The sequence below is a fragment of the Falco punctatus genome (genome assembly GCF_963210335.1).
Source record: "Falco punctatus genome assembly, chromosome: 4".
NCBI classification, from domain to species: domain Eukaryota; kingdom Metazoa; phylum Chordata; class Aves; order Falconiformes; family Falconidae; genus Falco; species Falco punctatus.
In genome coordinates, this window is record NC_137583.1 from 5,175,313 (window position 1) to 5,197,469 (window position 22,157).

Below are 22,157 nucleotides of genomic sequence, written 5' to 3' on the forward strand. Positions count from 1 at the left end.
TCAGGTCTCCCCAGAGCCTTCTCTTTGCCAGGCTGAACAACCCCACCTCTCTCTGCCTTTTTTCAGAGCAGAGGAGTTCCATCCCTTCGATCTTTTTGGTGGCTTCTTTTGATGCAGCCCAGGACACGGTTGGCTTTCTGGCCTGCGAGCGCACATTGCTGGTTCATGCCCAGCTGTTCATCCACCAGTACCCCCAAGTCCTTCCTGGCAGGGCGGCTCTCAGTGGTACCGGGCGTTGCCCTGAGCCTGGTGCAGGACCTTGCACCTGGCCTTCTTGAGCCTCATGAGGTTCACATGGGCCGCTTCTCCAGCCTGTCCAGGTCCCTCTGGACAGCAGCCCATTGCTCAGGCACATCAGCTGCACCACTCAGCTTGGTGTCATCTGCAAACTTGCTGAGGGTGCAATCGACCTGTGTGCCAGCCCTTGGACGGAGCTGCCCGACGGGGCGTGCTCCCCAGCCTGGGAGGGCAGCTGCCCCGGCTGTGCTCCAGCGGCTCTCCCCCTGAGCACCGTTGCCACGCGGCCTGGGCCGGCCGTGAGGTCACAGTGGGGCTGTGAGGTCACGGAGCTCCACGGCGATGCACCAGCTACAAGTACCCATGCCTCAGCCCCCAGCCGCAACTGCACCAGATGCAGCAGCAGCGGTGACAGCAGCACAGGATCATGTGGCTGAAGGGAGCCATGGCCCTCATTCAGCACTGCCTCCTCCTCCTCCTCCTCCTGGAGGCCCTACCTGCCAGGGCTGCACCTTGGCAAGAGCAGGAAGCAGGTAAGCACTCGGCACACTTGCGACCTTTCACGGGCCAGCGGGCTCCTCTCCCCGAGAAGCGTGGATGTGGCTTTTCCCTCGAGCGCTTTAGCGAGGGCTTCCCCTGCGTGTGTGAGAGCTGTGCGGGTAGCCCCCAGGGGCCCTATGTTGGCCCACGCGCTCCCTGAGGGGTCTTGTTCATGGCATGGCTTGAAGAGCGTGTTAGAGAGCTGCCAGGTGCCGGCCAAGAGGTCACCAGGCCCCTCTGCAGCGCTGGCAATCTCCCCTGGGTCTGGCTCCCACGCTGTTACCTGAGCCCCGTCCAGTGCCAGCGGTTCACTAAGGCACAAGCGGATCCCAACAGGCAACGGAAACATTTCTCCTCTGTGCTTGCTTCTAGGCGAGATGACTCTCCACAATTATCCAGCTGCCTGGCGGGAACATGGTTTTGAGGACTTAAGGCATCCTGGAAGTAAGCTCTTAATGTCTCTTGCCTTGAAAGAAGAAACAGTGCCAATGTGGCAAGACCTTATGGCCTGCAATTTCCTGGTCCCCCAGCAGGTCAGGCGTGGCTGTTGCTTGGAGTAGGAACCAGGCGCAGGCTCCTCCCCCAGTGCCCACTCTGGCAAGTCACAGCAGCAGCCAAAGCTGAAAGTGTTTTGGGTTCCAGGCATCGGGACCATGTTCCGCAGATATGGGAAATGTGCCAAATGTCCCTCCCACCCTAGCTGCATCCCCGAGCTTGCTGTGACCGCCGAGAGGCACAGGAGCAGCACAGAGCGGGATCCCTCCCTGAGCCGAGGTCCACAGGGATGCCCTGACTCCCAGACTAGGCAGAGGCTTAGGGGGAACCTCCCCGTCCTCCTGTGTCCTCTGTGCCTGAGACTCGCTGAGGCTTTACCTGCCCTCTCTGCTTTTGGCAGTGCCGTCAAAGCCTGGAGAAGACCACCACAGCAAGATAAATCAGGCTCATGAACCGGGCTCAGGTACGGAGCAGTCTTGCTGGGGTCCCCAAGTGGGAGACACATCCTGAAACCTGGGAGGTGCTGCAGGCGGTGCCTGTGCTGGAGCAAAGGCACTAGGGGGAGGGCAAGGCTTCAGTGCCACTTGAGAAGGCCTGAGTCTGTCCCCTCGGGGTGTGGGAACTGTCTCACGGGGAGGGAGAGCTGGGGTGGCACTGCCTGCTGCAGGGACGGTTTCTGTCCGTGTCCCTCCAAGGGTCAAGCAGCTGCGCCCCCCCTGTGCTCCCCTTCTGGCCTTCTGGGTTTGGTTGGGTGGGACACCCTGCCCCAAAGGGTGGGAACGTGCCTCCAGGCACCAGTACTGGGGGGAAACAGAGAATGTCCTGGCCGGATCAATCGTGCTGCACGCTTACCAGTGGCGCGCAGGACGGGCTAACGTTCCTAATTGCTCCTGCAGATGATGTCATCAAGAGACCCACAGAGCTTTACAATCCCCCGAGCCCCCCAACTGTTTCCGGTCCCAGAGATCCTGGAAAGTTGTACACTATAGCTGCAGTAGCAGCTGTCGTTTCTCTGCAAGTTGCAATTGCGTTGGGCTATGTCGTGGTCTGGTGGCGAAGGAAGGAGAAAGCGTGAGTACATTTCCCTCCCTCCTCTTCCTCTGATGGCTGCTCAGAGCCACGAAGCATTTCTAGTCAGGCTGCTGCGGAGTGGCAGCCTGGTGGCTGCCCAAAAGCAAGGGCAGGACGAGAAAGAGCGGGGCAAGAGATTGCCCCAGCCAGGGAGGCGCCCAGTAGCGCTGGCTGATGGCCACCGAACCTGCCCTGAGGAGTCCCCCTGCTCGGGGCTGCCATGCGGTGCGGGTGTCCACGTCGGCCAAGGCGTGCCAGCGGCTCTGCCCGTGCTGGGGAGCCTTGCCAGCTCTGGGCCGTGCTGTGGGGGACAGTCCGTGCGCCCCCTCTGCAGCTGAGCGCCTCAGCGGCCTCCTCTCTCCACAGGCCCGGCGCTGGCGCTTCAGCTGACCAGCTGGAAAAAGGCAGCTGCCCCTCACGCCCCGACAGCCCAAGTAGCTCCCCTTTGCACCCCGACTGCCAGTACAGCTGCCCATGGTGCTCGGACAGCCAGTGCAGCTGCCACTCATGCCCCGACAGCCCGATCAGCTGCCCCTCGTACCTGGACAGCCAGAGCAGCTGCCCCTCACGCCCGGAAAGCCAGTGCAGCTGCCCCTCACGCCCGGACAGCCAGAGCAGCTGCCCCTCACGCCCGGACAGCTGTACACAACAGGAGCCTCTCCCATCTGGAAGAGCAGAGAACCAGGCCTCCCCACGGCCCCCATGCCGACCGAAGCCATCCCCAGCCAGCGTGCAGCAGAGCAGAGACAGACAGAGCAGCGCTGTTCAGCCCATGACGGACGAGCATCACCCCCTGCGCCTCCCAAGCCCATTTCTGGCCCCCAGGCAGCAGAGGAAAGAGCCCAGGACTCTCCAGCACCCGACCAAAACGCAACGGCCCCGACGCCCACCAAGCCCTCACCCAGCTGCCCTGGAGCGCAGGAGACAGTCCAGCAGCCTCGAGTCCCAGGACCAACCCCAGTCGCCCTCACACCCGCCGAGCAGATTACCATCCACCCTGCAGCAGCAAGACTAGGACAGTGTCCAACGGCCCCAGCACCAACCACAGAGGCCTCCAAGACCGCTGCTCCAGCCGCACAGCAGGGGCTGAAGGCAGCCACACCAGGGTAGGAGTTGGGGGCGCACTGACAGAGCCCCAGCCGACAGCTTCGGGGCTCAGCCGCTGCCCGCCAAAGACAGTGTGACACAGAGCTGTCACACAAGTGTCCAGGGGGTACCAACAGCAAACCAAGCGAGGCACCAGCACCGGCTAGGCTCCACGCCTGGGCACAGGCTCGTGGGGAAAGCCCCAATGGCAGCACTACGCGCTCTGCTCCACAGCTCATCCCTGACTGCCAGCCTGCTGCAAACAGTTCATTAGCCTGAGGGGCTAGCTCTGATGCCATCCAGTCTGTTCCTGAAGTGATTAAAGAGCTGGGAGAACAGGAAGCGTGGTCAGGTCTCCTTCTCCATACAGTTCTCCTGCGTCGCCTGCAGAGAAGCCTCATGGCAAGTGGTGACTAGCGGTAGATGACAGAGCCCTGAGCACCGCCGCTGAACAGCGCCCTGCGGCTGCTCCCGGTCCGAGTGGTAGAGTCCCTTGTGTCAACGAAGAAGCCCTGCCAGGAGTGGTGGCAGTAGCTGGGAAGGATAGGTGGTGTTGGCTCCCCGTGTCGGGGACAGATAGGGAGAGGTCTCCTTTCACCAGGCGGGGACTGCCGTTTACATGGGCCGCCTGACCACAGTGTTTTCAACATTGTCCTGCCATTGCTCCTGCTCCACCAGCTGCAGAGCTGGAAGCATCAACATTAGCGCAGAGGTCGCTGTGATGCAGTAACTGTGTGTTCCAGTCCAGGACAGCCCGAGCCGGGGAGTTTTGATGTTATACCCAGAGCGAGATAAAGAAGCAAATGAGGTCAAATGCTGCCAATCAAGGAAGTTTATAGGATCAAAGTGTTGACAAGCAAATAGCGATAGTAAAGGGAAGGAAGGCTAGAAGAGGAGGAAACCTAGCAAGCAGTCGGGATAGAGTTGCAAGAGATAGTCACCACCAGGGATCCAGCAGCGTCCTGTTGGTCTGTAGTTTCCCTGTCCGTCGGTGATGGTTTCAGCTGGGATAGACTTAAGTTTCTTCTTAGTAGTTAGTACAGTGCGGTGGTTTGGCTCTGATGTGAGAACAATGTTGATAGCACACTGATGTTTTTAGTTGTTGCTGCGTGATGTTTATACTAAGTCAAGGACTTTTTGGTTTCTTGGGCCCTGCCAGTGAGAGGGCTGAGGGGACACAGCCAGCACAGCTGACCCAAGCTAGCCAAAGAGGTATTCCATACCATATGACATCATGCTGAGTATATAAACTGGGGAAAGAAGAAGGAAGGAGGGGACATTTGGCATTATGGTGTTTGTCTTCCCAAGTAACTGTTATGCGTGATGGAGCCCTGATTTCCTGCCAATGGTCAAACACCTGCCTGCCCATGGGAAGTAGTGAATGAATTCCTTGCTTTGTTTTGTTTGCGTGCAGAGCTTTTGCTTTACCTATTAAATTGTTCTTATCTCAACCCCTGAGTTTTACATTCCTTTCTGATTCTTCTCCCCATCCCTCTTGGTGAGGGGGAGTGAGCAAGCGGCTGTGTGGCACTTGTTTCCAACCAGTGTTAAACCACGGCATGGTCTCTTGATGGTGCCCATTACTGTTTGATTGCACAGTCTTTTATAGGGTATTTGGGGAGCCTCTTTCCCCAGGCAATGGCACGAACGGCACTTCCACACGTGCTCCCTGTCTCGGTACGCTGGTTTTGAGGGGCACACATCACGGCTGTGTGGTCCTTTGCCATGGACTGCACATGTCTTGGCAGGTTGAGGTGGTCGTTCGTGTCTGGACATGTCCCCCAGAACAACGTGGCTGTTCCTTGACCCCAGCTGATGTCTGGTTTCGGGTGGCTGTTGCTTCTTGTGTCGTTTCCAACTGCCGAGTTCGGTTAAATTGCCAGGTAGCCTTTCACCAAGCTCAGCAGGAACGTGAACAAGCTTTGAGACAGTCAGCTCACAATATAGTCTCCCACATCATGAGGAATGGTGTGAAAGTCAGCGTCGCTGCAGCATGGCTCAGATCCATCCCATCCTGCTGTGCAGGCTACAACATCCCCAGACGTGCATCTAAAACCTCTGGCTGCTGAGTCTCACGGCTAAGGCAGAGTGAAAGACGGGATCATGGAATCTCTGGGGTTGGAAGGGACCTTTACAGGTCACTGAGTCCAACCCCCCTGCAATGAGCAGAGCCATCTTTAAGGGGATCACTTTGCTCAGCTGAGCCTGAATGTTTCCAGGGATGGTGTCACGACGGAGGGAAGACACAGTCACTCAATATGAGTGATCAGCAGACTTCATTTATTGTGCCTTAGAGTCACCTTTTATGCCTTGCTATAATTAGCTCATACATATTACAAAAGTTAAGCTCATTATTGGTTAGTTGCCTAAATACGAAGCCCGCCCTTAGTTTCTCTTCTGTAGTTATCGGTTCCCACCTGCAACATTCTTTTCCCACCGCAATCTTCCTGTTACTGTGTAACAAGAACAGCCAAAGACAGTGTATTTTGCTTTACTTCAGATAAGCTGAGAGCGATGTGCATTTTTGTCCAGCCAGCTGGACTATGTCTATGTGAACTTTTTGAGCTAGCCAGTTATCCACAATTCCCCCGTTTTTATTTTGGGCGACATAGGCTTGGTTGACTATTTTCAATAACAGCGTTTTAACACAGGAAAATACACAGCTAAGCACTACTAAAACTATTACAATAATGATCAAAAATAATAATCCTGTTTGCAATGAGATTGTATCTTTGCTGTCAAAAGTTCGAGTTTTTCACGCATGGTCCCCTGTATGTGGGATCAGAACAGAAGTTGAATAGGTTCCAGAACAGGGTCTATCGCAAGGTGCAGGTGAAGCAGCGTTTTCGCGTTGAGCTCCTCCAGCGTGCTCTACAGCAGGTTTTACCCAATGGCTGGGAACCCAAATAGTGCCTGAATCGGTAGAAATACAGACATAACCACGCCCCACATAATTCACCTCCACAGGACCTACCCATTGTCCTGTTTTTGCATCCTTATACAGTACTTTCATGTGTGGTGGCCTGGGGGGTTCTGAGCTAGCGTGGTGCCTTATTATAGGCGGCTCATTACTGTCCCCAAACACACACAAATGATTAAGCACAAAAAGGGCCTTCTCTACCCTTTCTCTTACATCCTGAATCTCTTTGAACTTTTCTATATAACGTTTTAGCGTCCCGTTAGCCTGCTCTACGATTGCTTGTCCAGTTGGAGAATGAGGGATTGCAGTAACATGTTTAATATTCCACATTTGCATAAAGCGTTTAAGTAATCCGCTACCATATGCAGGACCGTTATCAGTTTTAATAGTAATAGGCACCCCTAAAACAGCAAAGCAACTAGTTAAATGCCGGCCCACGTCCCGGACCTTTTCCCCGGGCTGTGGTGTGGCCCATAACATATGGCTATAGGTGTCTATAGTAACATGCACATATTTCAGTCGACCGAATGCAGGAACATGAGTAACATCCACCTGCCAAACATCATTAGACTTTAGTCCTCACAGGTTGACCCCGCAACCGAGCCCTAAGCCTGAGTTACGGTGACTACATATAGGGCAAGCCTTCACAATGGCCCGAGCCTCCTCCATAGAGAGTTTGTAGGCTCGTGCCAGCCCCTTCGCGTTTTGATGGAAGATCGAATGGGCTTCTCGGGCTCATTGACAGACGCAAATGACCTTGTTGATACTGCTCTTTAACCAGTTCATGCGCCTGTTCTAGACTTTCCCTTTTTAACGGCCACTGCTCTATCCACACTGTCTTCCATCGGAGTGGGATTGGGAAAGTCTAAGCGATGGCCACTCCTAGAAAGGGAGGTCTGAAGTGAGGACCATCCCCATTTGGGCCAAGATATCACGGCCTACCAAAGCATGCACCCCCTCAGGCAGTGGAATAATCGAGACACAACAATTTATAACTTTGTCAGCTATAGTCCATCGTAGAAGGGGGGATTTGCAAGCGAGGGTCAATCCTCCTACTCCTGCAACTGTGGCATTGGTCGTACAGGTTGGCCAATGCGCCAGCCATTTGTGTGCACTGATTATAGAGACATCGGCGCCAGTATCCAACAGCGCAGTAATCGAGAGTGTCTGGTCTCCATACTGCACTGTGACCGATCGCTGTGGTTGTTGACGCAAGCCAATAGTCAATAAAGCCATTTGTCCCGTAGACCCAAAGTTACCTTGTCCTTGAGGTTGTTCTTGCAATGGTTGGAGGGTGCCTGCAAGATGCGGTAGTGGAATCAACGGGGCTATCTTGGTCCCTTTAGGTATAAAGAGTGGGGGAAACAGCATCTGAGCCATAATATGAATTTCTCCGTGAAAGTCCTTATCAATCAGTCCCACCAAAACATTGAGTCCCAACATGGTGGCTGATGAACGCCCTATGAGTAATGCTCCAACAGCTTGTCCACCTATACAAATTGGTCCTTGTATGCCAGTAGCAAGTTTTGTAGGCTTTGAGTCCAATAGGCTACAATCTACTGTTGTTGCCGGGTTCAAGCCGAGGCTTCCGCTGGTTGCGGGTCGGAGAGGAAAGGATTTTGTGCTGCTGGGCAAGCAGCCGCTTTTTGTGTCAGCGCGGGGCAGCTCTTCCCGCTGGGTCGCCCGTTTCCCGATCGACAACAAGCAGCTTCGTTGTGAGTGTCTGAGCGGCAGTTTCGACACCATACAGAGTTGACATTGCAGTCCCATCTCACGTGTCCGGTGACACCACAATGGAAGCACCGTAGATGAGATGGGCCGCGGGCATTTGATCACCCAGCAAAGGCTTGCAAAGGAGTAAGGGCTGCCAAGACCTGACTTTGGGTAGCCTGCGCCTGCTCTTTTAAAGCACTCCCTAGTTCTTTTATTGACTCGACTAACATAGCCTGGGGCCTGACCGGCACTTGTGCCATTCTTTCCAAAGCTGCTTCTATGGTTCGTGTCCCTGGTAGCGTAGCTAGGATGTTACGTGTGGCTGGGTTACAATTCTGTATGGCACACTGCTTTAAAATGGAGCCTTTGAGATAGTCTTGCACCCCAGCCGCCTGCATGGCGTTTGCTACCCGATCGATAAATAACCCAAATGGCTCCTCTCTTCCCTGCTTGATTCCCATATATGAAGGGATTCCCCCAGGTTCCTTTATACAGTCAAGCGCTAGTCTAGCTAGCCTCATCGCTTTCCATCCCATCGCCTTATCCGGTCCCATCAGTGCCTGAGCTTCGGTTCGAAAATAGGGTCCTAAACCCATCAGCTCCTGTAGAGTAACCCCATGCAGTGGGTCCCCTGGCTGTCTAACCACTGCTATCGATTCCTGACAAGCAGCCTGCCAATGAGCGTTAAACAGAAGCTGCTGATGTTGGCTCAAGATTAACTTCATTATACTGCGTATGTCACTCGGGAGTAAGATATTAGTTCCCCAAATATAATCTAACATTTGCCTGGTGGGTTCCCCTTTCAAACCTGACTCACTCACCATAGCCCGTAGCTGAGTTAATAATTTCCAATCTAAGTTAGTGATAGAAACCGTGATATTCCCCTGCGCATCTGGCTGTGAATACGTGACTGGGAAAGCCTCATGCACGATTCCTGCAGCAAAATCGTGTTCACCCTCAAGCATAGCGCTGTCTGCTATCTGCTTCCAGACCTTTTGCCTATTTTGGGCAACCTGAAGACATTCTGCAAAAGGATTCGTACATTCCCTACTCTCTACCGGGTTTTTACGGTCTATGTCCTCGCTTACGTCATCATTCCCCGACGGAGGGGCTGAGGGATTCGAAGAGGGCGGCGACGGGAAGGGCAACTGGTCCCACCTTCCCGCAGTCTCCTGTTGAACCGTCAGCGTACGCACCGAGGGAGGCAACGGGCAATCGGGGGGGGGGGGGGGGGGGGGAAGCCGATTCCCCCTGCCGTGTGGCTATTGCAGTCCCGCTTGCAACTCCCAGTCGCTCAGAGGCAGCAACAGCCGCTCTCTGTTCGGCTCGATGTTACAAAAGGGCATTAGTGGCAGCTTGCCACGGTTTCATCATTTTGGCTGTTTTATTGTCGGCTATTACTTCGGCAAACAGTGTGTCCCCATAATTACGCCACTCTGCATGCTCGGAAACCATATCCGGATTCCCAAAATGACCCTTCGCTACCCCATACGCTAATAACCCAGGTAATTCCTTTTTACAATCTATGACCCGAATGCTCCGCTCTTCTAAAAAGCATTTGAGCAAATCATACGTCGCTTGTCTCTCCATACCTTCGTCAGCACTGTTGCAGCTTTTGCAAGACTTCAGCGAACATGGCTGGCGGGACCCTCTGTAGGTGCTCCCGGGCGCGGGGACTGTGCCCTTCCACCTCCTGCGCTGCTTTCAGGACGGGTACCCGAATCTCTGTCGAACCGTGGCTCGCAGGTTCAGCCCTCTCTAGGGTCCCTGTTCGGGCGCCATTTGTCACGACGGAGAGAAGACACAGTCACTCAATATGAGTGATCAGCAGACTTCATTTATTGTGCCTTAGAGTCACCTTTTATGCCTTGCTATAATTAGCTCATACATATTACAAAAGTTAAGCTCATTATTGGTTAGTTGCCTAATACCAAGCCCGCCCCTAGTTTCTCTTCTGTAGTTACCTGTTCCCACCTGCAACATTCTTTTCCCACCGCAATCTTCCTGTTACTGTGTAACAAGAACAGCCAAAGACAGTGTATTTTGCTTTACTTCAGATAAGCTGAGAGCGATGTGCATTTTTGTCCAGCCAGCTGGACTGTGTCTATGTGAACATTTTCAGCTAGCCAGTTATCCAAAGGATGGGGCATCCATCACCTCTCTGGGCAACCTGTTACAGTGTTTCGCCACCCTCAGCATAAAAAAACACCTGCTGTCCTTGTGTCTAGTCTCAATTTTCCCTCTTCTAGCTTCAAACCATTGCCCCTTCTCCCTAGGGCTGCAGGCCCTGCTCAAATCTCTGTCCCTGTCTCTCTGATAAGCGCCCATTAAGTACTGGAAGACCAGAATCAGGTCTCCCCAGAGCCTCCTCTTCGCCAGGCTGAACAACCCCACCTCTCTCTGCCTTTTTTTCAGAGCAGAGGAGTTCCATCCCTTCGATCATTTTGGTGGCTTCTTTTGATGCAGCCCAGGACACGGTTGGCTTTCTGGCCTGCGAGCGCACATTGCTGGTTCATGCCCAGCTGTTCATCCACCAGTACCCCCAAGTCCTTCCTGGCAGGGCGGCTCTCAGTGGTACCGGGCGTTGCCCTGAGCCTGGTGCAGGACCTTGCACCTGGCCTTCTTGAGCCTCATGAGGTTCACATGGGCCGCTTCTCCAGCCTGTCCAGGTCCCTCTGGACAGCAGCCCATTGCTCAGGCACATCAGCTGCACCACTCAGCTTGGTGTCATCTGCAAACTTGCTGAGGGTGCAATCGACCTGTGTGCCAGCCCTTGGACGGAGCTGCCCGACGGGGCGTGCTCCCCAGCCTGGGAGGGCAGCTGCCCCGGCTGTGCTCCAGCGGCTCTCCCCCTGAGCACCGTTGCCACGCGGCCTGGGCCGGCCGTGAGGTCACAGTGGGGCTGTGAGGTCACGGAGCTCCACGGCGATGCACCAGCTACAAGTACCCATGCCTCAGCCCCCAGCCGCAACTGCACCAGATGCAGCAGCAGCGGTGACAGCAGCACAGGATCATGTGGCTGAAGGGAGCCATGGCCCTCATTCAGCACTGCCTCCTCCTCCTCCTCCTCCTGGAGGCCCTACCTGCCAGGGCTGCACCTTGGCAAGAGCAGGAAGCAGGTAAGCACTCGGCACACTTGCGACCTTTCACGGGCCAGCGGGCTCCTCTCCCCGAGAAGCGTGGATGTGGCTTTTCCCTCGAAAGCCCTTTGGCGAGGGCTTCCCCTGCGTGTGTGAGAGCTGTGCGGGTAGCCCCCAGGGGCCCTATGTTGGCCCACGCGCTCCCTGAGGGGTCTTGTTCATGGCATGGCTTGAAGAGCGTGTTAGAGAGCTGCCAGGTGCCGGCCAAGAGGTCACCAGGCCCCTCTGCAGCGCTGGCAATCTCCCCTGGGTCTGGCTCCCACGCTGTTACCTGAGCCCCGTCCAGTGCCAGCGGTTCACTAAGGCACAAGCGGATCCCAACAGGCAACGGAAACATTTCTCCTCTGTGCTTGCTTCTAGGCGAGATGACTCTCCACAATTATCCAGCTGCCTGGCGGGAACATGGTTTTGAGGACTTAAGGCATCCTGGAAGTAAGCTCTTAATGTCTCTTGCCTTGAAAGAAGAAACAGTGCCAATGTGGCAAGACCTTATGGCCTGCAATTTCCTGGTCCCCCAGCAGGTCAGGCGTGGCTGTTGCTTGGAGTAGGAACCAGGCGCAGGCTCCTCCCCCAGTGCCCACTCTGGCAAGTCACAGCAGCAGCCAAAGCTGAAAGTGTTTTGGGTTCCAGGCATCGGGACCATGTTCCGCAGATATGGGAAATGTGCCAAATGTCCCTCCCACCCTAGCTGCATCCCCGAGCTTGCTGTGACCGCCGAGAGGCACAGGAGCAGCACAGAGCGGGATCCCTCCCTGAGCCGAGGTCCACAGGGATGCCCTGACTCCCAGACTAGGCAGAGGCTTAGGGGGAACCTCCCCGTCCTCCTGTGTCCTCTGTGCCTGAGACTCGCTGAGGCTTTACCTGCCCTCTCTGCTTTTGGCAGTGCCGTCAAAGCCTGGAGAAGACCATCACAGCAAGATAAATCAGGCTCATGAACCGGGCTCAGGTACGGAGCAGTCTTGCTGGGGTCCCCAAGTGGGAGACACATCCTGAAACCTGGGAGGTGCTGCAGGCGGTGCCTGTGCTGGAGCAAAGGCACTAGGGGGAGGGCAAGGCTTCAGTGCCACTTGAGAAGGCCTGAGTCTGTCCCCTCGGGGTGTGGGAACTGTCTCACGGGGAGGGAGAGCTGGGGTGGCACTGCCTGCTGCAGGGACGGTTTCTGTCCGTGTCCCTCCAAGGGTCAAGCAGCTGCGCCCCCCCTGTGCTCCCCTTCTGGCCTTCTGGGTTTGGTTGGGTGGGACACCCTGCCCCAAAGGGTGGGAACGTGCCTCCAGGCACCAGTACTGGGGGGAAACAGAGAATGTCCTGGCCGGATCAATCGTGCTGCACGCTTACCAGTGGCGCGCAGGACGGGCTAACGTTCCTAATTGCTCCTGCAGATGATGTCACCAAGAGACCCACAGAGCTTTACAATCCCCCGAGCCCCCCAGCTGTTTCCGGTCCCAGAGATCCTGGAAAGTTGTACACTATAGGTGCAGTAGCAGCTGTCGTTTTTCTGCAAGTTCAGATTGTGTTGGGCTGTGTCTGGATCTGGTGGCGAAGGAAGAAGAAAGCGTGAGTACATTTCCCTCCCTCCTCTTCCTCTGATGGCTGCTCAGAGCCACGAAGCATTTCTAGTCAGGCTGCTGCGGAGTGGCAGCCTGGTGGCTGCCCAAAAGCAAGGGCAGGACGAGAAAGAGCGGGGCAAGAGATTGCCCCAGCCAGGGAGGCGCCCAGTAGCGCTGGCTGATGGCCACCGAACCTGCCCTGAGGAGTCCCCCTGCTCGGGGCTGCCATGCGGTGCGGGTGTCCACGTCGGCCAAGGCGTGCCAGCGGCTCTGCCCGTGCTGGGGAGCCTTGCCAGCTCTGGGCCGTGCTGTGGGGGACAGTCCGTGCGCCCCCTCTGCAGCTGAGCGCCTCAGCGGCCTCCTCTCTCCACAGGCCCGGCGCTGGCGCTTCAGCTGACCAGCTGGAAAAAGGCAGCTGCCCCTCACGCCCCGACAGCCCGAGGAGCTCCCCTTCACGCCCCGACTGCCAGTGCAGCTGCCATTCACGCCCGGACAGACAGAGCAGCCGCCCTTCACACCCAGAAAGCCAGAGCAGCGGCCCCTCACGCCCGGACAGCCAGAGCAGTGGCCCCTCACGCCCGGACAGCCAGAGCAGCTGCCCCTCGTCCCCGGACAGCTGTACACAACAGGAGCCTCTCCCATCTGGAAGAGCAGAGAACCAGGCCTCCCCACGGCCCCCATGCCGACCGAAGCCATCCCCAGCCAGCGTGCAGCAGAGAAGAGACAGACAGAGCAGCGCTGTTCAGCCCATGACGGACGAGCATCACCCCCTGCGCCTCCCAACCCCATTTCTGGCCCCCAGGCAGCAGAGGAAAGAGCCCAGGACTCTCCAGCACCCGACCAAAAAGCAACGGCCCCGACGCCCACCAAGAGCTCACCCAGCTGCCCTGGAGCGCAGGAGACAGTCCAGCAGCCTCCAGCCCCAGACCAACCCCAGCCGCCCTCACACCCCCCGAGCAGATTACCGTCCACCCTGCAGCAGCAAGACTAGGACAGTGTCCAACGGCCCCAGCACCAACCACAGAGGCCTCCAAGACCGCTGCTCCAGCCGCACAGCAGGGGCTGAAGGCAGCCACACCAGGGCAGGAGTTGGGGGCGCACTGACAGAGCCCCAGCCGACAGCTTCGGGGCTCAGCCGCTGCCCGCCAAAGACAGTGTGACACAGAGCTGTCACACAAGTGTCCAGGGGGTACCAACAGCAAACCAAGCGAGGCACCAGCACCGGCTGGGCTCCACGCCTGGGCGCAGGCTCGTGGGGAAAGCCCCAATGGCAGCACTACGCGCTCTGCTCCACAGCTCATCCCTGACTGCCAGCCTGCTGCAAACAGTTCATTAGCCTGAGGGGCTAGCTCTGATGCCATCCAGTCTGTTCCTGAAGTGATTAAAGAGCTGGGAGAACAGGAAGCGTGGTCAGGTCTCCTTCTCCATACAGTTCTCCTGCGTCACCTGCAGAGAAACCTCATGGCAAGTGGTGACTAGCGGTAGATGACAGAGCCCTGAGCACCGCCGCTGAACAGCGCCCTGCGGCTGCTCCCGGTCCGAGTGGTAGAGTCCCTTGTGTCAACGAAGAAGCCCTGCCAGGAGTGGTGGCAGTAGCTGGGAAGGATAGGTGTGTTGGCTCCCCGTGTCGGGGACAGATAGGGAGAGGTCTCCTTTCACCAGGCGGGGACTGCTGTTTACATGGGCCGCCTGACCACAGTGTTTTCAACATTGTCCTGCCATTGCTCCTGCTCCACCAGCTGCAGAGCTGGAAGCATCAACATTAGCGCAGAGGTCGCTGTGATGCAGTAACTGTGTGTTCCAGTCCAGGACAGCCCGAGCCGGGGAGTTTTGATGTTATACCCAGAGCGAGATAAAGAAGCAAATGAGGTCAAATGCTGCCAATCAAGGAAGTTTATAGGATCAAAGTGTTGACAAGCAAATAGCGATAGTAAAGGGAAGGAAGGCTAGAAGAGGAGGAAACCTAGCAAGCAGTCGGGATAGAGTTGCAAGAGATAGTCACCACCAGGGATCCAGCAGCGTCCTGTTGGTCTGTAGTTTCCCTGTCCGTCGGTGATGGTTTCAGCTGGGATAGACATTAAGTTTCTTCTTAGTAGTTAGTACAGTGCGGTGGTTTGGCTCTGATGTGAGAACAATGTTGATAGCACACTGATGTTTTTAGTTGTTGCTGCGTGATGTTTATACTAAGTCAAGGACTTTTTGGTTTCTTGGGCCCTGCCAGTGAGAGGGCTGAGGGGACACAGCCAGCACAGCTGACCCAAGCTAGCCAAAGAGGTATTCCATACCATATGACATCATGCTGAGTATATAAACTGGGGAAAGAAGAAGGAAGGAGGGGACATTTGGCATTATGGTGTTTGTCTTCCCAAGTAACTGTTATGCGTGATGGAGCCCTGATTTCCTGCCAATGGTCAAACACCTGCCTGCCCATGGGAAGTAGTGAATGAATTCCTTGCTTTGTTTTGTTTGCGTGCAGAGCTTTTGCTTTACCTATTAAATTGTTCTTATCTCAACCCCTGAGTTTTACATTCCTTTCTGATTCTTCTCCCCATCCCTCTTGGTGAGGGGGAGTGAGCAAGCGGCTGTGTGGCACTTGTTTCCAACCAGTGTTAAACCACGGCATGGTCTCTTGATGGTGCCCATTACTGTTTGATTGCACAGTCTTTTATAGGGTATTTGGGGAGCCTCTTTCCCCAGGCAATGGCACGAACGGCACTTCCACACGTGCTCCCTGTCTCGGTACGCTGGTTTTGAGGGGCACACATCACGGCTGTGTGGTCCTTTGCCATGGACTGCACATGTCTTGGCAGGTTGAGGTGGTCGTTCGTGTCTGGACATGTCCCCCAGAACAACGTGGCTGTTCCTTGACCCCAGCTGATGTCTGGTTTCGGGTGGCTGTTGCTTCTTGTGTCGTTTCCAACTGCCGAGTTCGGTTAAATTGCCAGGTAGCCTTTCACCAAGCTCAGCAGGAACGTGAACAAGCTTTGAGATAGTCAGCTCACAATATAGTCTCCCACATCATGAGGAACGGTGTGAAAGTCAGCGTCGCTGCAGCACGGCTCAGATCCATCCCATCCTGCTGTGCAGGCTACAACATCCCCAGACGTGCATCTAAAACCTCTGGCTGCTGAGTCTCACGGCTAAGGCAGAGTGAAAGACGGGATCATGGAATCTCTGGGGTTGGAAGGGACCTTTACAGGTCACTGAGTCCAACCCCCCTGCAATGAGCAGAGCCATCTTTAAGGGGATCACTTTGCTCAGCTGAGCCTGAATGTTTCCAGGGATGGTGTCACGACGGAGGGAAGACACAGTCACTCAATATGAGTGATCAGCAGACTTCATTTATTGTGCCTTAGAGTCACCTTTTATGCCTTGCTATAATTAGCTCATACATATTACAAAAGTTAAGCTCATTATTGGTTAGTTGCCTAAATACGAAGCCCGCCCTTAGTTTCTCTTCTGTAGTTATCGGTTCCCACCTGCAACATACTTTTCCCACCGCAATCTTCCTGTTACTGTGTAACAAGAACAGCCAAAGACAGTGTATTTTTGCTTTACTTCAGATAAGCTGAGAGCGGTGTGCATTTTTGTCCAGCCAGCTGGACTGTGTCTATGTGAACATTTTCAGCTAGCCAGTTATCCAAAGGATGGGGCATCCATCACCTCTCTGGGCAACCTGTTACAGTGTTTCGCCACCCTCAGCATAAAAAACCACCTGCTGTCCTTGTGTCTAGTCTTAATCTGCCCACTTCCAGCTTCAAACCATTGCCCCTTCTCCCTAGGGCTGCAGGCCCTGCTCAAATCTCTGTCCCTGTCTCTCTGATAAGCGCCCATTAAGTATTGGAAGACCAGAATCAGGTCTCCCCAGAGCCTTCTCTTTGCCAGGCTGAACAACCCCACCTCTCTCTGCCTTTTTTTCAGAGCAGAGGAGTTCCATCCCTTCGATCTTTTTGGTGGCTTCTTTTGATGCAGCCCAGGACACGGTTGGCTTTCTGGCCTGCGAGCGCACATTGCTGGTTCATGCCCAGCTGTTCATCCACCAGTACCCCCAAGTCCTTCCTGGCAGGGCGGCTCTCAGTGGTACCGGGCGTTGCCCTGAGCCTGATGCAGGACCTTGCACGTGGCCTTCTTGAGCCTCATGAGGTTCACATGGGCCGCTTCTCCAGCTTGTCCAGGTCCCTCTGGACAGCAGCCCATCGCTCAGGCGCATCAGCTGCACCACTCAGCTTGGTGTCATCTGCAAACTTGCTGAGGGTGCAATCGACCTGTGTGCCAGCCCTTGGACGGAGCTGCCCGACGGGGCGTGCTCCCCAGTCTGGGAGGGCAGCTGCCCCGGCTGTGCTCCAGCGGCTCTCCCCCTGAGCACCGTTGCCACGCGGCCTGGGCCGGCCGTGAGGTCACAGTGGGGCTGTGAGGTCACAGTGGGGCTGTGAGGTCACGGAGCTCCACGGCGATGCACCAGCTACAAGTACCCATGCCTCAGCCCCCAGCCGCAACTGCACCAGATGCAGCAGCAGCGGTGACAGCAGCACAGGATCATGTGGCTGAAGGGAGCCATGGCCCTCATTCAGCACTGCCTCCTCCTCCTCCTCCTCCTGGAGGCCCTACCTGCCAGGGCTGCACCTTGGCAAGAGCAGGAAGCAGGTAAGCACTCGGCACATTTGTGACCTTTCACGGGCCAGCGGGCTCCTCTCCCCGAGAAGCGTGGATGTGGCTTTTCCCTCGAGCGCTTTAGCGAGGGCTTCCCCTGCGTGTGTGAGAGCTGTGCGGGTACAAAAGCCCCCAGGGGCCCTATGTTGGCCCACGCGCTCCCTGAGGGGTCTTGTTCATGGCATGGCTTGAAGAGCGTGTTAGAGAGCTGCCAGGTGCCGGCCAAGAGGTCACCAGGCCCCTCTGCAGCGCTGGCAATCTCCCCTGGGTCTGGCTCCCACGCTATTACCTGAGCCCCGTCCAGTGCCAGCGGTTCACTAAGGCACAAGCGGATCCCAACAGGCAACGGAAACATTTCTCCTCTGTGCTTGCTTCTAGGCGAGATGACTCTCCACAATTATCCAGCTGCCTGGCGGGAACATGGTTTTGAGGACTTGGGGCATCCTGGAAGTAAGCTCTTAATGTCTCTTGCCTTGAAAGAAGAAACAGTGCCAATGTGGCAAGAGCTTACTCATGTGCAATTCTCTTGCAGAGCCTCCCAAGGGTTATACCATCCCGAATTCGTGGCCTGTTCCTGACCTCGAGCCTGAGAGCCATCCCACGGGTAAATCAGTGGGAGGAAGCTGCATCTACCTTCTAGGCTTCTTTCCGCCTGAAGAGCAAGTTGCTCCGTCCGCGGCCCATGCGCAGACATGGAGGAGAGCAGAGAGGGAACAGGCCGGGCTCAGAGATGCGCCCTGTGGAGCTTTGCCTTGCAAAGCTGTCTGCTGTCCCTGGGAGTCATCTGAGTTCTTAAGGCAGATGTTGGAGGAACAGGAGAGAGGACACAGTGGGCACATTTCACTCTGCCTTAGCTGTGAAATTTGGCAGCTGAGCCACAGAGATGGTGCAGAGCCTCTGCTGCCAGTTGTGCTTCAAGCGGAGGGCCAGGGGCGGCTGCTGCCCCAGTTTTGCCGTTACGGCTCGGAGCTGGTTTGTGCAGGCGTCTGCTGGCAGGCAGATTTGAGGGCCTGGCGAGCGCTGAACTTGTGTTCAGCTCATGGGCAGCACTGCTTGCCCACTGGCCCAGTTCCAGGCAGGAGCGAGGTCCCAGGCGACGCCGGCTGCCCTTTCCTCATGCTGGAGGTCGGTGGGGATGCTGGTTCGGCAGGCTTCTTGGGCTGTGCTGCATCTCCCGTCTACCGACCGATAGCTGGGATGGGGCAACCGTGACCGTTGCTGGTGCTTACAGGGAAGGGCGGAGGAGCCCTTCTCGAAAGGGCTGTTTCCCTGGCCGGACTGGCTGCAGCTTCTTCCCGTCCTCTTTGAAAGAAGGCATTTTGCATCGCTTTACGTGCTGCCAAAAGTGCAATGCAAACCAAAAGATGGCCTGCAATTTCCTGGTCCCCCAGCAGGTCAGGCGTGGCTGTTGCTTGGAGTAGGAACCAGGCGCAGGCTCCTCCCCCAGTGCCCACTCTGGCAAGTCACAGCAGCAGCCAAAGCTGAAAGTGTTTTGGGTTCCAGGCATCGGGACCATGTTCCGCAGATATGGGAAATGTGCCAAATGTCCCTCCCACCCTAGCTGCATCCCCGAGCTTGCTGTGACCGCCGAGAGGCACAGGAGCAGCACAGAGCGGGATCCCTCCCTGAGCCGAGGTCCACAGGGATGCCCTGTCTCCCAGACTAGGCAGAGGCTTAGGGGGAACCTCCCCGTCCTCCTGTGTCCTCTGTGCCTGAGACTCGCTGAGGCTTAACCTGCCCTCTCTGCTTTTTGGCAGTGCCGTCAAAGCCTGGAGAAGACCACCATGGAAAGATATATCAATTTTATGAACCCAACTCGGGTACGGAGCAGTCTTGCTGGGGTCCCCAAGTGGGAGACACATCCTGAAACCTGGGAGGTGCTGCAGGCGGTGCCTGTGCTGGAGCAAAGGCACTAGGGGGAGGGCAAGGCTTCAGTGCCACTTGAGAAGGCCTGAGTCTGTCCCCTCGGGGTGTGGGAACTGTCTCACGGGGAGGGAGAGCTGGGGTGGCACTGCCTGCTGCAGGGACGGTTTCTGTCCGTGTCCCTCCAAGGGTCAAGCAGCTGCGCCCCCCCTGTGCTCCCCTTCTGGCCTTCTGGGTTTGGTTGGGTGGGACACCCTGCCCCAAAGGGTGGGAACGTGCCTCCAGGCACCAGTACTGGGGGGAAACAGAGAATGTCCTGGCCGGATCAATCGTGCTGCACGCTTACCAGTGGCGCGCAGGACGGGCTAACGTTCCTAATTGCTCCTGCAGATGATGTCACCGAGAGACCCACAGAGCTTTACAATCCCCCGAGCCCCCCAACTGTTTCCAGTCCCAGAGATCCTGGAAAGTTGTACACTATAGGTGCAGTAGCAGCTGTTGTTTCTCTGCAAGTTGCAATTGCGTTGGGCTATGTCGTGGTCTGGTGGCGAAGGAAGAAGAAAGCGTGAGTACATTTCCCTCCCTCCTCTTCCTCTGATGGCTGCTCAGAGCCACGAAGCATTTCTAGTCAGGCTGCTGCGGAGTGGCAGCCTGGTGGCTGCCCAAAAGCAAGGGCAGGACGAGAAAGAGCGGGGCAAGAGATTGCCCCAGCCAGGGAGGCGCCCAGTAGCGCTGGCTGATGGCCACCGAACCTGCCCTGAGGAGTCCCCCTGCTCGGGGCTGCCATGCGGTGCGGGTGTCCACGTCGGCCAAGGCGTGCCAGTGGCTCTGCCCGTGCTGGGGAGCCTTGCCAGCTCTGGGCCGTGCTGTGGGGGACAATCCGTGCGCCCCCTCTGCAGCTGAGCGCCTCAGCGGCCTCCTCTCTCCACAGGCCCGGCGCTGGCGCTTCAGCTGACCAGCTGGAAAAAGGCAGCTGCCCCTCACGCCCGGACAGCTGTACACAACAGGAGCCTCTCCCATCTGGAAGAGCAGAGAACCAGGCCTCCCCACGGCCCCCATGCCGACCGAAGCCATCCCCAGCCAGCGTGCAGCAGAGCAGAGACAGACAGAGCAGCGCTGTTCAGCCCATGACGGACGAGCATCACCCCCTGCGCCTCCCAACCCCATTTCTGGCCCCCAGGCAGCAGAGGAAAGAGCCCAGGACTCTCCAGCACCCGACCAAAACGCAACGGCCCCGACGCCCACCAAGCCCTCACCCAGCTGCCCTGGAGCGCAGGAGACAGTCCAGCAGCCTCGAGTCCCAGGACCAACCCCAGTCGCCCTCACACCCGCCGAGCAGATTACCGTCCACCCTGCAGCAGCAAGACTAGGACAGTGTCCAACGGCCCCAGCACCAACCACAAAGGCCTCCAAGACCGCTGCTCCAGCCGCACAGCAGGGGCTGAAGGCAGCCACACCAGGGCAGGAGTTGGGGGCGCACTGACAGAGCCCCAACCGACAGTTTCGGGGCTCAGCCGCTGCCTGCCAAAGACAGTGTGACACAGAGCTGTCACACAAGTGTCCAGGGGGTACCAACAGCAAACCAAGCGAGGCACCAGCACCGGCTGGGCTCCACGCCTGGGCGCAGGCTCGTGGGGAAAGCCCCAATGGCAGCACTACGCGCTCTGCTCCACAGCTCATCCCTGACTGCCAGCCTGCTGCAAACAGTTCATTAGCCTGAGGGGCTAGCTCTGATGCCATCCAGTCTGTTCCTGAAGTGATTAAAGAGCTGGGAGAACAGGAAGCGTGGTCAGGTCTCCTTCTCCATACAGTTCTCCTGCGTCGCCTGCAGAGAAGCCTCATGGCAAGTGGTGACTAGCGGTAGATGACAGAGCCCTGAGCACTGCCGCTGAACAGCGCCCTGCGGCTGCTCCCGGTCCGAGTGGTAGAGTCCCTTGTGTCAACGAAGAAGCCCTGCCAGGAGTGGTGGCAGTAGCTGGGAAGGATAGGTGTGTTGGCTCCCCGTGTCGGGGACAGATAGGGAGAGGTCTCCTTTCACCAGGCGGGGACTGCCGTTTACATGGGCCGCCTGACCACAGTGTTTTCAACATTGTCCTGCCATTGCTCCTGCTCCACCAGCTGCAGAGCTGGAAGCATCAACATTAGCGCAGAGGTCGCTGTGATGCAGTAACTGTGTGTTCCAGTCCAGGACAGCCCGAGCCGGGGAGTTTTGATGTTATACCCAGAGCGAGATAAAGAAGCAAATGAGGTCAAATGCTGCCAATCAAGGAAGTTTATAGGATCAAAGTGTTGACAAGCAAATAGCGATAGTAAAGGGAAGGAAGGCTAGAAGAGGAGGAAACCTAGCAAGCAGTCGGGATAGAGTTGCAAGAGATAGTCACCACCAGGGATCCAGCAGCGTCCTGTTGGTCTGTAGTTTCCCTGTCCGTCGGTGATGGGCATGTTACATTGTTTCGCCACCCTCAGCATAATAAAAAACCCTGCTCTCCTTGTGTCTAGTTTTAATCTGCCCTCTTCTAGCTTCAAAATATTGCCCCTTGTCCCTAGGCCTCCCAGTACTAAAATCTGCCCCCATCTCCTGTCGTAGTACTCTCAAGAGTAGCCACCTGCAACAAGGTCTTCTACCATCATATACCAAGTTAAGCTCAATAAGTAGTTAGCACGTCTTGCCCCGGCACAGCCACCGATCCTCCACAAGGTCTCAAAGGTCCATCTACTGTTCATGCTGTTTCTACATGCTCTTCAGGACAGTCCCTCTGCTGCCTTCTCCAGGTCTCTCTCCTCCCTTTCCCAATCTCTCTTCACTGGCCATTCCCCTTAGAGCTATTTAACCACTTAACAGGAACCAGCCACACTTGCACCTTAGCTACATCAGCCAACCCACCACCCCTGAAG

General features: G+C 56.3%; 2 protein-coding genes across 10 annotated transcripts in view; one reads left to right on the plus strand and one right to left on the minus strand.

Moving 5' to 3' along the window:
• Nucleotides 1–855, minus strand: part of WNT7A (Wnt family member 7A) — a 99,812-nt gene extending 98,957 nt beyond the window's left edge. For all 9 annotated transcript variants that reach the window (XR_013928062.1, XR_013928063.1, XR_013928064.1 and 6 more), the window contains exon 1: nt 735–855. The gene's annotated coding sequence lies outside the window, so the exon portion shown is untranslated. The remainder of the gene's footprint in view (nt 1–734) is intronic.
• A 1,898-nt stretch (nt 856–2,753) lies between these two features.
• Nucleotides 2,754–14,354, plus strand: LOC308063750 (uncharacterized protein). The gene is made up of 6 exons (XM_080387111.1): nt 2,754–3,536; nt 10,193–11,181; nt 11,563–11,634; nt 12,086–12,148; nt 12,582–12,756; nt 13,123–14,354. The coding sequence occupies exons 2-6, from the start codon at nt 11,076–11,078 to the stop codon at nt 13,907–13,909; spliced, it is 1,203 nt and encodes a 400-aa protein (XP_080243237.1). The 5' UTR covers nt 2,754–3,536; nt 10,193–11,075; the 3' UTR covers nt 13,910–14,354.
• The last annotated feature ends 7,803 nt before the right edge of the window (nt 14,355–22,157 follow it).